The sequence below is a fragment of the Macrotis lagotis genome, chromosome X (genome assembly GCF_037893015.1).
Source record: "Macrotis lagotis isolate mMagLag1 chromosome X, bilby.v1.9.chrom.fasta, whole genome shotgun sequence".
Taxonomy (NCBI): domain Eukaryota; kingdom Metazoa; phylum Chordata; class Mammalia; order Peramelemorphia; family Peramelidae; genus Macrotis; species Macrotis lagotis.
In genome coordinates, this window is record NC_133666.1 from 274,654,172 (window position 1) to 274,674,671 (window position 20,500).

The window sequence follows — 20,500 nt, forward strand, 5'->3', positions numbered from 1 at the left end:
CTTCCTTTGACTGCTTTAGATAAAGTGAAGTTACTCCCATAACAATAACTCCCATCTCTTCCTCTATATCTGTCTACTCTTCATTTCATTTGACCCTATTACATATAATAGGCCCCCAAATTATTAATAACTAGCATTGATATAGCACCTTGTGTTTCAAAGTACTTAAAAATATTATCTCATCTGACCTGCACAACAGCCTTGGGAGGTAGGTATTATTATTATCCCTATTACACAAATGAGGAACTGAGAAAGACAAGTCTAGGTTCAGTCACTGTAACAGTGACTATCATATAGGCAAATTAACCAATTTATATTGATTCATCAGTTGCTTACTATTCAAGTGTCCCTTTGACCACAGGGTGGGAGTGATTTCCTAGGAGAAAAATTTCTCCCAAGAATTCTTAGCTAAGTAGAAGCCATAATCTCACATACAGGAGGCAGAGGATTTTAAAGCTAAAAGATTATCTAGAGATAATCTAGTCCAAGTTCCTTGTTAAACATGCTATATTAATTTCCAAAAGTCATCAAGGGAATCAATAGCAGAACTAGGATTTGACCCCAGATCTTCTGATCCCAAATCCATTGCTCTTAACATTATAGCAAGTTGTTTTCTTTGGTGAGAGATTTCTTGAACAAAACATTTTCACATTGCCAAAGTCTCAGTCTAGCACTGGAGTTATATGTAGCTTTAATTATTCTGCATTTCCTTTTACTGGGAAAAAATGATCAAAATCTGAGTTTTGGGGGAAGGGAATTTATATAAATGAAGAGTTCTTTTTCAGCATCTAGTTCCATAATGTTCTTCTTTCCTAGCCCAAATATAAAAGAGAAAAAACCTCAATGGTTCAGGGTATTTCAGAAACCTCACAATTAATTTGAGGTCAATAAATGACCTAAACAAAAGAAAATTTATTTTTTACTTTTATTCTCTGAATAGATCAGACCATTTTGACAAATGGAAACAGAAAGTTGAATGAATATTCAGTCTAACTCCTATTAAGAGGAAAACAGTATTGATAAGTCATAGAACAAATTGTGGTATTTTCCAAATACATTATTTAAAGGTGTTTCTTTAATTGTTATATCAGCCTTAATAATGGAATTTAAATATAAATTGCTTTTGTTATGGTCCAGACTATTATATCACTATAGGAAATCTTATGGGGAACATTCCCTCCATGAAACTTGTCGACTGGTCATTTACAATCATAGAGAGTTGCATAAGGACTAAGGTACATATGATCACATATTTACTACCTTTCTGAGGCAAGAACTGAATTCTATTATTTACTGACTCCAACCAAGACCATATATCTATCCAATTAAATATGCTGCTAATTGTTATATATTGTTAACTTTTATAGCTTAGGTAAGACAAAACTTAATTTATGATAACAGTATACGTTCAATTTGCCAAGTACATTACAATAATCCATTATTGTCAAACCTGGGCCTGAAGACCCACAAAGTCAGTGCATCTAATAACTAATTGTATTAAGCAATTGAAATAATCTAAATTATGAACATTTGAACACTGTGATGATGGATATCTGATCACAAAGAGTAGTCTCAAAGCAAAATGAAGTCTCAGGAATTTGTGAAGATGGTATTAAAAATGTTTTATTACACAGCATCTTAAAAAGTTCACCCCAGGCAAATTTTCATATATAAAACATGAAGAAAATCCCTATGTTCAGTCAAGTATTAATTTCAATTTTATTCAATAAAATTATTATGTACCTGAGAGAAACTGCATGAGGCCCATATATTTCTCTCACTGCTGTCAAATCAGCTTCCAACTGTGGGTGTTTGTGAAGTTCCCCATCATAGTTCACCTAGTGAAAATGACTGACTTAGAAATTACTTGGTATTTGGATGTTGAAGAAAGAAAAATAATCATGAATAAAAATGGTTTGCTAGACAAATCACCTTGTCAACCCAATGTACTATGGATCTACTTCAACATTCCGCATCTGCTTGATGTAGAAAATAACTCAGTAATATATTTGCCTTGAATTTTTTTAAGTCACAAAGGGTCTAGAATAATTCATTACTTTTTATAAAATATTAAAAATAAGATTACTTTATCCCCAGAAGTTGAATTTGAGGAGGAAGCAAAACACTGAGTATAACAATGTCAGAAACATTTCACAAATCTCTAAACATAAAAAGAAGGCATTTTCATTTCCTTTCTGCAAAATGTATATAAAGAAGTATCAGTCATGCAATTTTTAATTTTTTTTTCAAAAGGGAAAACTGAGTTGTGATACACCAATACTTTAACCTGACTTACTTGCTAAAGCAGTTATTGTTTTCAGCAAGAGAACATCAATAAATTATGTCTTTGCATGGTCATAAATCAGAAAATTTTATACTTTGAAATCCTACCATTTCCATCCCAGACTCCAGAAATATCTTTATATCAGGTTCTAAGACTCAAATTGTAAGAATATTCTCCCAAATTTTATTGCATTTTAAATACTGTATTTAATAATTTCATGCTTTTCTTTCATTAATTTTAGGTGACTGAAGAATTTATAAAATAGATATTTACCAATGACATTATAGAGCAGGATATAATAGGAGTCAGTTAAAGTGCACAAATAAAAGGCAATAAGCAAATTTATAATTAATATTCTTTTCATAGTTGTGTTTCTAAGGACAATAATTTGTTAGCTAAAATTCAATCCCAGTCTATTTACAAGCTTTATTTGTGCACATTGTGAAGGAGTCTGAATTGATGGTGAAATGGTAAATTGTAGAATTCACGCTTGCAAAATTAATCAAATTTTCTAACAGATTCTAAAGGGTATTGTGAGCTGATGAGGCCCTAATTTAAAGGAATACCTGATTAGTTAACAAAAGAAACAAACTAGAATGCAACCCAGGTTAATATATTGAATCTGTTCTTAGAGCTGGAGAATATCCTGAGACTAATAGATCTTAAAGGGGTGGAGCTCAATGCCTTTTTTTTTTTTAGGTTTTTGCAAGGCAAATGGGGTTAAGTGGCTTGCCCAAGGCCACACAGCTAGGTAATTATTAAGTGTTTGAGGCTGAATTTGAACTCATGTACTCCTGACTCCATGGCTGGTGTTCTATCCACTATGCCACCTAGCTGCCGAAGACACACTTTTAAGTTTAATCTGCCTTCTCAACATTTTTTCCATCACTTCTTTATTTGTAAACAATTAACATAATGAATCAATCCTTGATTTGTAGTGATAGCCAATTTCCAAGGAACAAATTCTCACACTGAAGATTTAAGAAAAAGAATTTATCTCATTCTCCTTCTAATTCAATTGACCTAGGAACACATAGAGAGGGAAAAGATCATAAGCCTTATATAGAAGGATTATGCCAGTCCAAGAATGGATCCCAGGCACTTAAAACTCTAAATACGGTGATGTTTCCACTCACACACTCAAGAATATGATCCAAGACACTAAAATAGTCATGGATCTGAAAGAATGGATTGCTTACCTGCCCTCCATAATAAAATTCTTCAGAATCATTGTCTCCCTCTGAATCTTCTTCCACTGTACTACTTTGTCTTGATTCCTTAGGTAAAAATAATAATTACAATAAGAATAATGGAAATGAAATCACATTTTGCCTGTTGAAAATAAAATTTAGTACTATAGATAGATAGAAAAAAAAAAGGGGAGAGTCAGAGACAGATCCAAAAAGAAATGGTAGCCATGGTATTAGTAGCAACAGATCTAACATTAGAGCCAAGTAAATTAGGTTCAATTTCTGTGTCTGAGCCTATCCTGGCTATTTGATTCCAGAAAAGTCAGTTAAATGGATCACTACTGTTGGCAAATCTAACATTGCAGGTGTCATAAAAGGGGCCAATCTGCATAGGTAGGAGTTTTTCTTTTGATCTATGAAATCATAAATCTAGTCCTTCTACTTATCTATATTCTAGAAAAAAATAATGTTTCCATTCATGGGTTACTGGTAAATGTGGTCAGCAACTTAGGGCACTTATCTAAAATGGCAGCAGAAGATTTCAGAGACAAATATTTGTGATTAACTTACCTAAACATCTGAAAATACTTAATTTAATAGTTTAGCTCCTTTTTTGTCTCATTTGTGAAGTCTGGAACAATTTTAATTTTTAAAAGTCTAGAACTTGGTATAAATACTAGCTGTACTATCCCCCTCAATGCTTTCATGAGGATAGGTGATAAGAAAACATTTGCTTAATGTAACCCCTGCCACTATCAAGTTTCTATCAAATCACTGAATGCCACCTAAGGGACTGGCTTAATGGAAGTTCAACACACTTATATTCTAATTAGAACCCTAGGTTTGATTTATTCAGGAAGATTCTTTCTACTCCTTCCTATTCATGCTTCATGACTAGAATATCCAAATTTGCTTTCAAACATCCTGCCTCTTTCATCCCTGTCATCCTAAATCACTGACAGCCAAAGGGAAGTCTCCTTTTATCCAACTTGGCATTTCCCTCTCTCCCTGGTCCTTTTCCATCTTCCTTGTATAGACTCAATCTTATAGTATTTGTTCTTTACTATCTAATTCCTTTTCTGTCATTCTAAAATATCTATTCCAATTTTTTTTTCTTGTGACTCAGTCCAAACATCTGTTTGGATAGATCCACCTAGCTCAATGAATGATAAGATCAATCACTCATCAAAGATTTATTAAGCTTCTACAAAGCACCAGACATTGAATTAATTCATTACAAAATAAAAATTGGAAATATCTACAACTACATCGTTCATCTTTCATCTCTTCTCTATTGGTTCCTTTTCTTTATGGTGAACATACTCATATTTCCCCTATTACTTAAACACACATCCAATTGTGAGCATAAGAACCTACACGCGCGCGCACACACACACACACACACACACACACACACTCTTCATAAACTTTTTCTTAACTCTCAGTATATCATCTTCTGTCCTTATTGACTACTAAACTTCTAAAAAGAATAGTTGTCAGTATTTACTGCCTTCTACATGATTTCTTCACTAACCATTCAATTAATTCCTAATATCTTCCATGATCAGTATACAAATGAAAATGTTCTGACCAAATTAACTAATGATCTTCTAAAGCTGAGTAAATGCTCTTTTCTAATTCTTCATTTTCTTAATCTTTCAGCAGCATTTGAAATCAATTCCCAACATCTCCTCTTGGGTATTTTCTCTTTATTTGAATTTTATGATTTCTTTTTTCTCAGTCTCCTGACTTTTAAATTGAGACTTATTTTATTCCTACTTCTGCCTCAGCATAGTGTTGGACATACCCCAACTCTGGTTCTTAATTCTCTTTATTCCCCACCTATGTAATCCAAGTTCATTGCTTCAATGGTCAATGGAGAGAGATTCCTAAATCTTTATATTTAGAGCTTATCTTACTCTTGAACACCAAATTTCCAGCTAGCTACCTGTTACTTTGACTTAAATGTTCAGGAATCTGCTGGTAGAACAAGTCCTGAATTAATTCATGATTTTCCCTCCAATATCTCCATTTTGCTCATGCATTAATTATAAAAATAATTCTTTTTTTCTGGTAGATTTATAATCAAGAAATTATCTCCAAAGGACTCTTATTTTGCCCCTTCTTTTCACACTCCCATTAATCAAATTCAGACTTCAACTATGTAGATAATAGATTACTAATTGACCACTGTTTGTAATTACTTGCTTTTTTTAAATTTTTTTTTCTTTAGGTTTTTGGAAGGCAATGGGGTTAAGTGGCTTGCTCAAGGCCACCCAGCTAGGTAATTATTAAATGTCTGAAGTGGATTTGAACTCAGGTACTCCTGACTCCAGGGCCAGTGCTCTATCCACTGCGCCACCTAGCTGCCCCCAAAATAATTTTCTTAAAAGCAACATATTTGTTTTTCTAAATTTTGTACATCTCCCAAATGTAGCAAAAAGTAAGTGCAAGACTGAATGGAACTGTCCTGCTCAAGATCATTCAATGACTTCCTTTAGCCTAAAAATTATCATGAAATTAATCAAAATCACCAACAGATCCTAAGAATACATGATTAGTTAATAAAAGAACACAACCCAGATTAATATATTATGTTTGTTCTTAGAGTTAGAAAATACCCTAAAACTAAAAGGTTTTAAAGGGTCTAATACCACATTTTAGGAAGTTATCTAAATTAAGAAAAAAACAGAGCCGCTCCTCAAATTGACACATGGTTAAAAGTAGCTTTAGTGAAAGAATTTTAAACTATCAGTAGCCAAAGTTTTTTTAAATCTCCCAAATGAGTAATAGTTAGAGGACTGTGAATTATGAAAACTCTAAAGATTACAAATTAAATACACTAGATTGATTAAATAGAACACAAAAGGGTCAAATTTCAGAGGGGGGCAGCATGAAAATATACTCATGAATACTCTATTGGTGAAATTGTAAGTAGTAGAGGCATTCTGAAAAGAAACAGTAACTATGTCCCCAAAGTTAGTAATCTATGTATACTTTGATACAGAGATAGCACCATTAGTATCATAATCCCAAGGAAATTGGGGGGGGGGGATTCCAAAGGCACAAGATATTTATATCAGCTCTTTTTAAAGTGGCAAAGAACAAGAACCTAAAAGGAACCCATCAGTTGTAAAATGGCTGAAAAAAAATTATGCCATATAAATTTAATGTCACCTGAAATCTCTATTTTTAATAAATGCTAAAATGAAGCAGGTTCAATCTTTTATTCTTTTTTTATCTATTCCTGATTCTCTGGACTTCTTTTCCCACCAAGTTTCAGTAGCCATCTCTCTCTCTCTAGATCATTCTATCTCAGAAGACTGCTCATCTTAGAAGATGACTCCATTTTGCAACATCTTTCTCTTATTAGTCATTTTCTCTCAAAACTTCTATTTTCCATAAAATGTTCAGGACAATAAGTTTTACAACTTCATTCTTCTTCAGAATCACTGTATTTCTGCCTCCCACCTTGTCTTCTTCTGACATTGCTTTTCAGATTTATTTCGTTTATAGTCTTCCCTTATTTAAATATATTCTACCATGTGAATAGGTAGTTTTTAAGGAAGAAAGTAAAGTTACTGCTATCAAAAAAATTCCATACACCATTAATAATTAGAGAAAAGCAAATTAAAACAATTCTAAATTACTTCCATCAATTTAGATGAGATAATAGAAAAGTAAAATGACAAATGCTAGAGGGGAATGTAGGAACATATAATGAACTGCTAACAGAGTTGTGGTCCAACAGTTATAGAGAAGAAATTGAAAAATGTCCAAAGGATTATTCAACTAAGATAGCCTTCAATTCAGCAATTAAGATGAAATGGAAAAGGGACCCATATGTACAAAAATATAACAGCTTGTTTTTGGGTGACTAAGAGTTGGAAACTGAGGAAATACCCATCCATTAAGGAATGGCTAAACAAATTATGCTCTATTAGAGAGAAAAATACTATTTAGCTATAAGAAATTATGAAGGTGATAGTTTCAGGGAAAAAAATATATGTGTGTGTGTGTGTGTGTGTGTGTGTGTGTGTGTGAAGTGACCTGAAAATAAAGTGCAATTTAAATTTGAGCAATATTATAAAGTGTTAACCAAGGAAGATTAAGTCTGCTTGATACAGGTACATACTTTAAAAAGAGCTGATATAAATATTTTGTGCCTTTGGAACTTCCCCTTCCCCCTAATTTCCTTGGGATTATGATACTAATGGTGATATCTCTGTATCAAAGTATACATAGATTACTACTACTCCAAAGGACTCACATACAGATAAGAGAATTGATGGTCTCAAGTCTGGGAATAAAGCATATTTTCTGCCTTTATTTTCTTTTCTTTTGGGGGCAAGAAGGGAAATATAATGGATAATGTGAAAATATGCTTTTTATGGATTATATATGGTATCATATTCAGATCATTTACAATACTTAACATAGTAAAGGTACATATTAAGTACTTAAAGACTCTTGACTTGGAATTTTACTTAAAGATTATAAATTCTTAAAAATTTGTGAAATTTAAAATTTTATGATTATAAAAAATATAAAAGAGGGTTTCAGAGAAACCTGGGAAGTGATTTGATGAAAGGAAGTGAGGGAAGTGAGAGAAATGAGTAGAATAATCTATATAATAACAACATTGTTAAATCAAGTTTGAAAGACCTAAGAACTTTTGGTAATTCACTAACCAGTGAAACAATGATGAAGGCTGCTAAACACCCCCAGAAAGAGATGGATTCAACATATAAAGTGAGAGAAACATATTTACACAAGATCAATCTGAAAATTTATTCTGTTTGACTATGCATAAGTGACATTTTTTCTACAAATTTCTTTCCAGTTGGAGAGAAGAAAGGATGTAAAGGAAGGAAGGGGAAAATAAAATGGTTCTCTTTTATATTTTTCTAAAAGAAAGAAATTCTTCCCATCTTTCCAAGTCTACCTCTGAGGCAAACTCTTCCATTAAAATTTTACTAATTTCCTTTGGCAAGAAGTAATCCTTGGACCTGTATGTAGCTACTAAAGTGATTTTTCTAAAGCCTAGGGTTAAGATTTGAAGAAAGCCCAAGAGGCTAAAGAAGGAGTACATTCCACATAAGGGGAACAGCCAGTGAAAATGCCCAATGATGGGGTGGCTAGATGGTGCAGTGGATAAAGCACCGGCCCTGGAGTCAGGACTACCTGAGTTCAAATCCGGTCTCAGACAGTTAATAATTACCTAGCAATGTGGCCTTGGGCAAGCCACTTAACCCCATTGCCTTGCAAAAAGATCCCCTAAAAAATGCCCAATGAGGAGATGGCATGTCTTGCGGGAAGGAATAGCAGGGAGACCAATGTCTCTGGATCTCAAAGGATAAAAGGGAAAATCAGGTAAAGGACTAAAGGTGTTGTAGAGAAGGAGCATTTTTTATGAAGGATTTTCCATGCCATTATTTATTTAATATTTAATCTTGGAAATTATAAGAAAATATTGAAGATTAACTAGAAATCTAAATGGTAGATGGGCTAGATTAGCTAGAGACTGGAGATAAAGAGACTCATCAAAATGCTATTGCAGTAGTTGAGGTGTGAGGTGATGAAAAAGGGGTAGTACTGACAGATGGGAGAAATTTTATAGAAATATTAAAGAGGAGAAATTAACTAGTTAGCAATAGATTGAAAGGAGGAGGGCTGAGAAAGTGAGAAGTCAAGGATTACAAAAAGCCTAGGGGTCATGAGGCAGAAGTGCCCTCTATAGTAATGACAAAATTAGGATGAGAGAAGAGTTTGGGTGGATGCAGGAGGAGGGATATGGAGGAGGTGAGAGGAATAATGGATTATATTTTTGGATATAATTAGTTTAAGATGTCTATATGCATTTAAAATTAAAGACCTAGAAAGCTGCCTCGGACTTGACAAGGGTCACAGAATGCATAAGTATATAATCAGAGGATAAACTTGAAAACAAGACCAGAACAAAAACTCTGCTCAACCTTCTATCTCTATGCCCTCTGTATGATTGTTTCTGTATTACCATGTCTCTATCTATCTCAGTCACACACACACACACACACACACACACACACACACACACACACACAAATACATTTCATTGAACAATATTACAAATATCTCCATCTATGGAATCTTACCCACCCATCCATTAAACAAACATTTATGATTCAGTGCTGTAACTGAGAAATAATACAAGGTTTAGAAATGAAACAGTCTCTCAATCAGTGAAGTAAGAAACAAGAAAGCTAATAATAACTAAGCAAAATGAGTTAAGGCAAATCCACGGGCTCCCATAATAAACTTAAGTCCTGTGTGGGCACAGAAAAGGATATGTTGACCAGAAGGATTTTGTACCCAATAAAGCATTTCACTGTGGGTTTAGAGGATGGGTAACAACTCTACAGTAAAGGAGACAAAGGTTACTGCACAGAGTACAGAAATTATTGTAGAAATGTGGGGGGGGGGTAGAACAGCACAGGTTAGCTAATGAACAGTATGTTAAGAGAATTAATGTGAGAAGGCTTTCCAGATTGTGGAGGGTCAGCTTTTTAAATGAACTCCAGAGATTCCCTATTGCTTATTAATATTCTTAATAATATTGCTTATTAAAAATTCTATTTGATATTCAAAATCCTCTAAATACATCCCCAACCCTTGATCTTTCTAGACTTATTCAATGGCATATACTCAATAATCCAGGACCATTGGCTCCCTTAATGTTTCCCAAACAGGACACACTTCATCAACTGAATCTGGGAATTTTGACTGACTATTCCCTATCCCTAAAATACTCTCCTTCCTTTTCTTAGCTTCTTGGCTCTTTCCAAATGCCAAATAAAATATTGCTTTCTACAAGAAAGCTCTTGCTGATCCCATTTAAATCTAGTGCCTTCCCTCTGCTACTTATCTCCATTTAATTTTGCACATATTTGGACTAGTGCTTCCCGATTAGACTATAAGCAACTTGGGAGTAAGGATTTTTTTTACCTTTATTTGTAATCTCACTGTTAAACCAGTGTCTTAGCACATAGTAACTGCATTAAAAATGCTCCCTGACTGACATTGTCAGCGACTGTTGAGCAAAAGAATCTTGACAACTGGGTAACATGCCTAGATTCATGCTCAAGATACATTAATTCAAGCAACATTATTGGAATATCCATTGAAACAGATAGGGTGGAGAAAGAAGGCCATGTATGAGGCTCCTGCAAAATTACTGGTCGGTGGTAAGGAAGATAATGGTAATGGAGAGATAATGAAAATGTCAAATGAGATGCTATGGAGATAGAAAGGAATAGGAATGGGGAAATGATTAAGAATGAGAAGTAATGGAGCCTAAAGCAACCAAGATAATTACTGTAAGACCTACAAACATGAAGGAATGCAAGACAATCAAAGAACAACTAACAGAATTAAAGAAAGTCAAATGAAGCATAGGTTAAAGGAAAAAGTAAATGTATAAATTACCAGCTACTTACCTCTCCATTTTCCTTTTGTAATTTTGATTTTATGGATAAACAACATGGAATGTCATTGGGTTTTTTTAATTCTGAAATAAAAATTTAATTATGGTTATGAAATAAATCTTTATGTTCAAATTCTATAGTTAAAAAAGTACATCCAGTCACATACACTTATGCAAAGAAATAAAATTGTATCATGTTAGAAAAGGATAAGATATGTAGGTTGTTTCTGATGCTTCATAAGTTTCCATTAAAACAAAGCCAAAGTTAAATTTCTACATTGACCAATTATGAATTCTAAACATATCAAAATATGTCACTATTTTTAAGAAAAGGAATACAGATAAAGTCAGAAATATATATATATATATATGTATAGATATATACACACATATTTATTCCTGAACTAAGTCAAAGATATGAATGAACACATATATATTGAACAAATATGTGTGTATCTATTCAGAGAGAGAGACCATACACACATCAGTAAATATAAATAAATGCAGAAGCACAGAAATTTTCTGAAAAATTATGTATATATTTTTCAATCTAGATCAAGATATTCTTTGGCAGGGTTTTCAAAATGCATATAAATCAGGTTTTTATAAAAAGGGGGAAAAGCTACAATCAAAAGTATCATGTAAACATTTTTCTCAACACCAAAATATCTTAAATTTGAACAGAACATGCATAATTACAAATGCAGAGACATCTTTTATATTTATGAATTTAAATTTATTTACTTTTAAAATCATGACTTCTAGAAATTAGGGAAGTATAGCTAGATTCTCAGCTCACAGTTTTACTTGATATGAATTTTGAATTAAAATGGAAATGACTAATCAGTTATTCAAAATATTACCTGTTGCTATTCGATGGAAAATTATAGGAATTGGCTCGGTGGTAACTAGCACATCTTCATCATTGTCCGAACTTGAAACATATGTATTATCTGCACAATAAAAGGGATCACTTAAAATTAAAAAAATGCCTCTTAACAATCATTTCTATAATTATTATTGGGATATATGGTATTGTCAAAACAAAAGGTTATCTGTTCAATTAATTTTTAGCATTGTTAAATGTAACACCAAAAAAAATGGAAGCAACTTAAATGTCCAAAAAAAATTTTTTTTGTGAATGGGAAACACAATAATGCAATGGAATACTAAAATGTAAGTAATACCTATAAATATGAGAATTATAAAATAATCTAGAGAGATTTTCACCAAAAAATGCAATAGGGAAAAAAGAACTTCAAATACAAAGTACCTCTAATTTAGCCACACTCAACAGTGAGTCCAAGTGAATAATAAGATAATTCTATTAGACTTAAAGGCATGACTAGAGTTAATTTATTAAGAAATCAATTAACAGATATAGTTTCAGCATATCTTTTACTGTACAGAATAACTTTCTGAAAGCATTCAATTTATTTCTTTATTATTAGCTAAAGCATAAACAGAAATATATATCATGGTTCCATTTACAACTAGGTTGAGCTAGGTTGACTGGTCATGTGTGAAATAATGATGAAAAACCACTTTGAAAATGCTGGCATTGCTAACAGAAAAAGAATTCAGCTTTTATGAGATCCAACAGTATTTCTTAAGTTTTAAGCATTTATGAACCACATGTTTCCCCTAAAAAAAAAAAACTAGCTTCCCAGACTTACTAAATATGCTATCACAACTATTAATGTCTCATGGAGGAAAGATCATGAGACCCTAGTAATTGGTAATCTAGAAAGAATACCAAAGTGCCCATTAACACAATTGTTAAAAAAAAAAGTTAATGAGCACTGAGCATATTGAACATGAAGAAATTATTTTAAATCTAATTTCTAAAATTATTATATTGCTATATAATTTAAGAGAGAACATACTCAATTCCCACTTAATCTAAAATAGACAACAGATATTCAAATCCTTTTAATTAGCAAATGACAGTAAAATATTCTCATATCAGATTTTAGAATTTTGCTTTCATTTTCCACTATTTCTTTCTTTTTTTCAAAGAAATTCAACATGTATTTTATTCCAATATGTTTCCCTTTTTCTTCAGACAATTAGTGAATAATGACAATTGTTATGTTTAAAAGGAGCTATGAGTAAGTTTGGAACTTATTTTTTCTATGTTTAAAACACAGCCCTCATTTGAGATTAAAATTTGATGCAACCACCATGTTTCACCAAAAACAAAAACATATCAAAGATCAATCAGTATTTCTATGAAATAACTCTTCCATTTAAACTTTGCATTTCATAACTTCCAGAATAGCAGATACCATTTTGACAAGCATATCTCACTGTTTTATGCCTTGTTTGATAGAAATATTCAATGTAGAGCAACATTCCTTATTGTGTTATAGCTTTGAAGAAATTGTTTGGAATTGGGGGTAGCAAGATGGTGCAATGGATAGAACACCAGCCCTGGAGTCAGGAGGAACTTGAGTTCAAATCTGACCTCAAACATTTAATAATTGCCTAGCTGTGTGACCTTGGGGAAGTCACTTAACCTCATTGCCTTAAGTAAAGTTTAAAAAATTATTTTAAAACTTGTTTGAAATGTTTTTAAGTATAGACCATGAGAGGAGAGTCTCTAAGGTTATGCCTTTCTACATCAGTTCAATTTTAAAACTCAACGATGAATTTTCATATTTTCTGCAAATTTCAGTCAATTCTATGACTATAGAAATAAGTACTTTCATCTAAAATACCCTTGATAAGAATGTAGAGTAGCCTCACAATTTCTTTTTAATTTAAAAATGAAGTCCAAACATGTTTAGTAGTCCTCAGCACCCTCACCTTTTTCCAACATTTTGAAAATTAGAATCCAAAGAAATCCAGTTAGCATTTAAAGTGTGTACATGTGGTCTAAGTAATATTTGAATGTCTACTGTGCTAGTTATTGGTTATGCCAAGATGAAACGAAACTTCCTGTTTCAAAGAAATTTACATTCTACTAAGTAGACACAAAATATAAGAGTAAACAGACACATGATAGATTCAAGAGGGAAAGAAACTGCATACATAGTTGATCAGGTCAAGTTTGGGAACACTAGGTCAGTATTATTAGGAACAGTACTTATATGCTCTCAATATAGTTCTAATAATCTACATTTTCTATCATGGATTTATGCTATGCATTTGTTATTATTTCTAAGAATTTCATGTAAATGATGGCATAGATGATAGACTGCTAAATTTTGGAATCAAAATGTCCTAAGTTCAATTCCCATCTCAGATACTTACTAGCTGTGTAAACCTAGGCAAATTTTTGTACCTTAGTTTTCTCATATATAAAATGGGGATAATAAAAGCACCTATATCCTTAGGTAGTTGTGAAAACAAAAAAAATGAGAAAATAATTATAAAGTGCTTATAAAACTTAAAAGGTCTCTCTGTTGCTCTGCTTCATATAAATGTACATGTATACATATATATTCATTAGCAATTATTATTCATTCTTCACAAAATCATAATAGCATACTGTATCCATTTCCACTAATGCTACTCAAGTATACAGATTGGCTAAATATACCAGCACAAGCCTTCTGGAGAACATTTCTCATAATATTATGTCAGTATAGTGAGAACAAGAGTTTTAATTGATAGCCATCTAAGTCAATACTTTTTTTTTCCAAAAAAAAACACACACAAACATCTGTACTGTCTTAGATCTTGAGTAACATAAACAATTTGTTTTAACAGAAAAACATTTCTGATCAAGAAAAAGGCCAAGAATCAAACTGGAGCTTTAAGTTCAAAATTAGTTAAAAAGAAGAAATAGAATATTCCACTTATTCAGAGGTCATCATTCCAATAACCTCAATTCCTTAAATCAAAACCCTAAATATAGAATTTTTAATTCCCTTTATTAGATCTGGACATTCTGTTCCTGAAGTACTCCTCCTTCAGTGATTTATTGATAATGATTTAACATAACATGCCATAGCTTGACTATGTGATTCTCAAGTCTATAGCAGATTGGAATAGCAATAAAAAAAAGACAGGGGGAGCTAAGCAACTGCCTGTTAGAAGAAGGTACAATTACCATAGAAGTAATGGAAACTGGAAGTCTTACATTAAGGGCAGAGGAAGGAAAAAAATTAGAAAGCAGATATAGAACTGTAATAGTGTATAATATGATAATGTATATTCATAATGATGACTCTGATGGCCTTGAATTCATTTGTTGATCTATTCAAGAAGGTAGGAAATGATAAACGATTTTAAAAGAAATCCTACAAAAAATGTCAAAATAAAACCAATAGTGGCACTGAAAGGAAAAGGATCAGTTTAAATGAACAAGTTTATGTTTTGAAAAAATGCAGGCTCAGTTAGGTTTGGTTCTGGATCTTCAAGAATCTCATTCTCTATAAAACTTCTGAAAGAATATATTGAAAAATCTTAATTTATAATGTTAATTTTTACTATCATCGTTATCATAACCTAGAGCACCAGAGGAAAAAAATCAACAGATTATAGAAGAATGAATACTGGATCTGGATTAAGTAGATCCACTTCTTTAACTTAACTGAATGACCACCAGATGAATTAGTTATATTCTCTTAGGTTCAGTTCCCCCATCTTAAAATAAGAGCATTGAACAAAAATATGTCCAAGGTCCCTTCTAGTTTTAAATCTCACTATTGACAATCTATTTAAGGGGGAAAAAAAGAATTCCTTACCATTTAAATTTGGGGTCAGAATTGAACTTTAATGATTCTAGCATATATATATATATATATATATATATATATATATATATATATATATATATCCCAGATTTTTCTGGGGTCTAATTTAAATGGGTCTAAACTTTTGTATAAGTTCTGACCAAAACTGAAAGACAAAAGGTTCTGAATTTCAAGAAAAGTGTAATATCCAAGAAACAAAATAGAATAGCTAAGATGCCTTAAAATAGGAATCTCAATTCAATCAATCATTGGCAATATGCCTTTTTATATTTTACCTATTCCTTTTGTGGAAAAGGGCATATTATTTGATTATACTAAACATATTTTATAATTCTAGGAATCTAATCAATGCTTATATTCTTTTAAATAAAATCCTTTCCAATTTATTTTAGTAAAAGTAAAAAATGTCTGCATTTTCTCTCTGAAGATGGAAATATAAGAATGATTTAGGAAGGCGACTAAAGAAATAGTAGCAATGAATGTCAAAAGAAAAATGAATAAGAATTTTCCAAGTCTTGAAAGTCTCCCAATGATCTCTGTGTACATATATAGTTATGATTTCAGGAAGTATTCAAGTTCCTGGAAGAGTTTTAAATAATGAGTTTCCTATCAAAATTTCACTACTGTGGGAAAGAACATGGATGGAATATTCTCTCATTGAACTAAGATAATACAGAAACTTATATTTAACAATGGAATGCAAGAGTTTTTCTTAGATAAACCAAAATGGTCCTAATCTTTAGTGAGTCACAGGCAACAAAGAGCACAAGCTGAAGGAGAAATCTCATCTGAAAGGCATTGGTGGGGTAATAGAAAGGTGACTAAATTTGAAGTAAAAGAAACTGGGTTCAAAACCCCAACTTTATGCTTTATTACCATTTTAATGCTATGTGACAAATGCACTCAACCTCTCTAATCCTCACTTTCTCCTAGAATCTAGATAGCTATGAGGCACCTCCAAGCTCTAAAAAGTGATGCCCCAATCATTTATCAGCTGATCAAATCTAGCAGGCACCACAGGTTTAAAGTATGATGTTACAAGGGAGACTGTGTTCAGGGGAAATTTCATCAAATGTATTGCTTTGAATTCATTGAATCCTTGGTCTGCACTACCAATAATAAAATATTCTGATGGTTTTGAGTTGCTATGACTCTAAAGGGTACTTTGGATTGATTCGTCATTTCAATTATCTCTTCATTCTATATTCTACACATTTGTTCAAATTAATAGCTTAAAAATATAGGTGTAGTCATATTAATCCTCTCCTCAAAAAAATAGGCTTCCAAATGTCTCTGTAATGAAAGACAAAAAAAAAACCCTATTTGACCTGGTAGGAAGGAAGGAAGGAAGGAAGGAAGGAAGGAAGGAAGGAAGGAAGGAAGGAAGGAAGGAAGGAAAAAGTAAATGAAGTTCTATATAGCATTAAAAGGTTGTCATTAAAAGCTGTCTCTTCTCTGAGTTTCTCACCTTTATTGTCCATGCACTCTAAGATCCAATTAGATTGTCCCTCTTATAGTTCCTTGAACTAACTCCATCTTTCTTCTAGCTTTTAGCTAATTTTCCCATGTGCCTGGAATCCTTTGTTCCCTCACCTCAGTCTTTAATTTCCATGGCTTCCTTCAGGACTGTTATCTACAGGAGGCTTTTTCTACCCCTTCCCCCTCCCCCAACTCTGCTTATTTTTTCCCCTTTTACATTACCTTATGCATAGAAATACTAGTTTTTTTTTTCTATTAGAATATGCACTTCCTTAGGGCTTTGCATGGATTTTACCTTTCTTTGCATATGCAGAGCTTAGTACAATGTCTGATACATAACAATGCTTATAACTAACTAAATTTCCATGCCATGAAATAATGAATCTCAGGTTATATAAGACTAATTTCTTGTGGGCTAAGCAAGTCAGATGGTTTGTTTTGTTTTTGTAGTAAATATCATAGATCTCAAATGCATTAAGTCATTGTCAGAATAATGTTCTCAGCAACTGAGTGCTCTATATTACCTAAACCATATTTAGGATGTGGATTTGTAATATATTCAGTTTCTGACATGGAATTTCCCTCTACCAAATCAGACTTGCAATTCATTGGCAATTTATATACAGTTATTACATGGTTACCCCCAGCAAATCTCAAAATTAAGTGAGTCAATAAAAGTCACATAATTAGAGCTTAAGAGAAGAAGTATTATATAGTGGAAAGATCACTAGTTCCAAAGTAAGAGATCCTATGTTCAATACTTAACCCTGACAATACCTATGAAATCACAGGCAAATCATTTTTTGACTTGTTTTCAGTTTTCTCATTTGTAAGATGACTCACTTGGATTAGATATCTCTGAGGTCTTTCATTCCTCCAAACTATAGAGTCAATTCTGCTATAATGTAACATATGTATTCCATCCAATATGCTATGGAAAATTTCACAATAAAAACCACACCAGACTTGGGGGGGGGGGGGGATGGTATTATTAACTCAGTGCTCAAAAACTTTATTATTGACACATTAAAAAAACCTAATAAAAATGTCAATAGTTTTATACATATTAAATGAGCATAAAATACACAAAGATTACAGTATATTGTGACCATCTCAATTGTCTTGATATGCTGCTAAACCTGTGCCCTAGGTTCAGAAAAAATAGAGACTTTGAGTGAACAGGTGGTGTTAGTGGCCCACATCTAGGAGTGATAGTTATGACAACAGCAGAAGATGAGTGGAGAGGTTAAATGAGTCAGAATAAAATAAATATGGCACTTTACCTTGAAAAAAGACTTGAAGTTTGCTTGTGGAAGCAGAAGTGTTGTGGTTTGTGAATTAATGTGAAGTAGTACACATTTCTTCATTCTTACTGCTTTTTTTAACAGATGAAATTTTCAGAAAAACTCTTAAATTTGCAAATGAATGAATGTTGAAAAACTACCATTGCATGTAATTGGAAAAATAAAATAAAATACAAATTTTAAAAAAAAAGAAAGGAAATTTGAATATAAACAAACTTCAGACTGACATTTAATTCAAATTATTCCTTTAAATATCCACTAATGTTGGAACAAATTCACATTTTCCAAATGACTTACAATAGAAACAATGATATCTAAACCAAGACCTGAACCTGAGAATTCCTGACTCCAAACCAGCCCTCAATTCACTAAATCACACTGGCATTCAGTTTTGTTCCTTTATTCTCAAAAAGATTTATTATCTAAATTGCTGACATCAACCCTTCTCAACAATTATATTTTTTTTAGATAAACCAGTTATCAATGGGCATAATTTAATTCAACAAATATTTATTAGCTGTTTGCAATTGTAACAGATACTCCTCTATGTTCTAGGGTGTGAAGATTAAACTGAAATAGTCCCTAGACTCAGCATTTTTAATTCTGCTATGGGAATACAGCCATTCATAGAATGTTTTGAGAAAAACAAGAAAGAAAAAATGGCTAGAGATCAGAGAAGATTTTATGATATAGGTTATGATATAAAAGAAAACCAGGTATTCTACTCACTAAATGAGTAGTGAGAAGTCCATTAAAGGTATAGGACGTGGCTGCTATAAAGTTGTAGAAGATGGGATGTCAACCTTGGGAAGCAAATTATATTACTCTAGAAAAGAGAGTGAAAGCAAGTAATGTAAAATAAGTCTGCTGATCTTTTTTAAGAGGTAAGCTGGATAGCTTACCCAGATTCCTTCTTGATATCATTATCCTCTTCAAGAATGAAGGACATTGGGTGGCTAGGTGGCTTAGTGGATAAAGCCCTGGCCCTGGAGTCAGGAGTACCTGGGTTCAAATCCGGTCTCAGACACTTAATAATTACCTAGCTGTGTGGCCTTGGGCAAGCCACTTAACCCCATTTGCTTTGCAAAAAAAAAAAAAAAAAGAATGAAGGACAAACCACAAATTTTGTGTGAACCACTTCTCCAAGGTAATTCAAACACCATCACTGGTTAATAAAAGTGCCATAGCTAGTCACACAACTTCAGTGACCAAAAGAACTCATTAAATTTCTCTCTCCACCATTCCAGCTATGTGAGCTTTCTTCTTCTCTAGTTTCCTTTTTCAAAATTCAATTTTATTTTTTTTCAGATCTGCATTCCCTTTCTCTTATCTCTCCAATGTCCATTTAGAAAACAAGAAAAACTGCACACTAATGGCAACATTGTGTAATGATCAAATATGTCAGAACTTCCTCTCAGCAGTCCAATAATCAAAGACAATTTTTTTAGGTTTTTTGCAAGGCAAATGGGGTTAAGTGGCTTGCCCAAGGTCACACAGCTAGGTAATTATTAAGTGTCTGAGGCCAGATTTGAACCCAGGTATTCCTGACTCCAAGGTCGGTGCTTTATCCACTACGCCACCTAGCTGCCCAATCAAAGACAACTTTAAAGGACATGTGATGGAAAATCCAAATCCAGAGAAGGAACTATGAATCAAAGCTTACTATTTTCAATTTTTTTAAATTTGTTTAATATTATTATGGATTTTCTCCCACTCATGACTTTTCCCTTTTTTGACTTGATTCTTTTTTCAAATATGATTGATATGGATATATATATATATATATATATATATATATATTTAACAATTATACATATAACCTATAATAAATTGCTTTCTCTCAGAGAAAGGATGAAGAAAAATGTGAAACTCAAAACTTTACAAAAATTGATTGCTGAAAGCTATCTTTGCATGTACTTGGAAAAATAAATATTTAAAAATAAGAATACAAGAAAAATAAATTTTGCTACATAGACAAGCAAAATAAATATTCACTTTGACTAGCCTTGTAAACAACAGTATTTTGTCATCATTTAAAGAATTTATAGCTTCTATAAATAGAGTTTCTAAAATTGTCA

The 20,500-nt window shown here is 32.4% G+C and overlaps 1 protein-coding gene across 1 annotated transcript in view; it reads right to left on the minus strand.

Annotated features, from left to right (window-relative positions):
* Positions 1-20,500, minus strand: part of PARP8 (poly(ADP-ribose) polymerase family member 8) — a 234,471-nt gene that overhangs the window by 85,026 nt on the left and 128,945 nt on the right. Inside the window, exons 4-7 of the mRNA XM_074206602.1 lie at positions 11,800-11,889; positions 10,950-11,020; positions 3,484-3,561; positions 1,744-1,838 (exon numbers count right to left, since the gene is read on the minus strand). Of these exons, the coding sequence (XP_074062703.1) occupies positions 1,744-1,838; positions 3,484-3,561; positions 10,950-11,020; positions 11,800-11,889 (334 nt within the window). The remainder of the gene's footprint in view (positions 1-1,743; positions 1,839-3,483; positions 3,562-10,949; positions 11,021-11,799; positions 11,890-20,500) is intronic.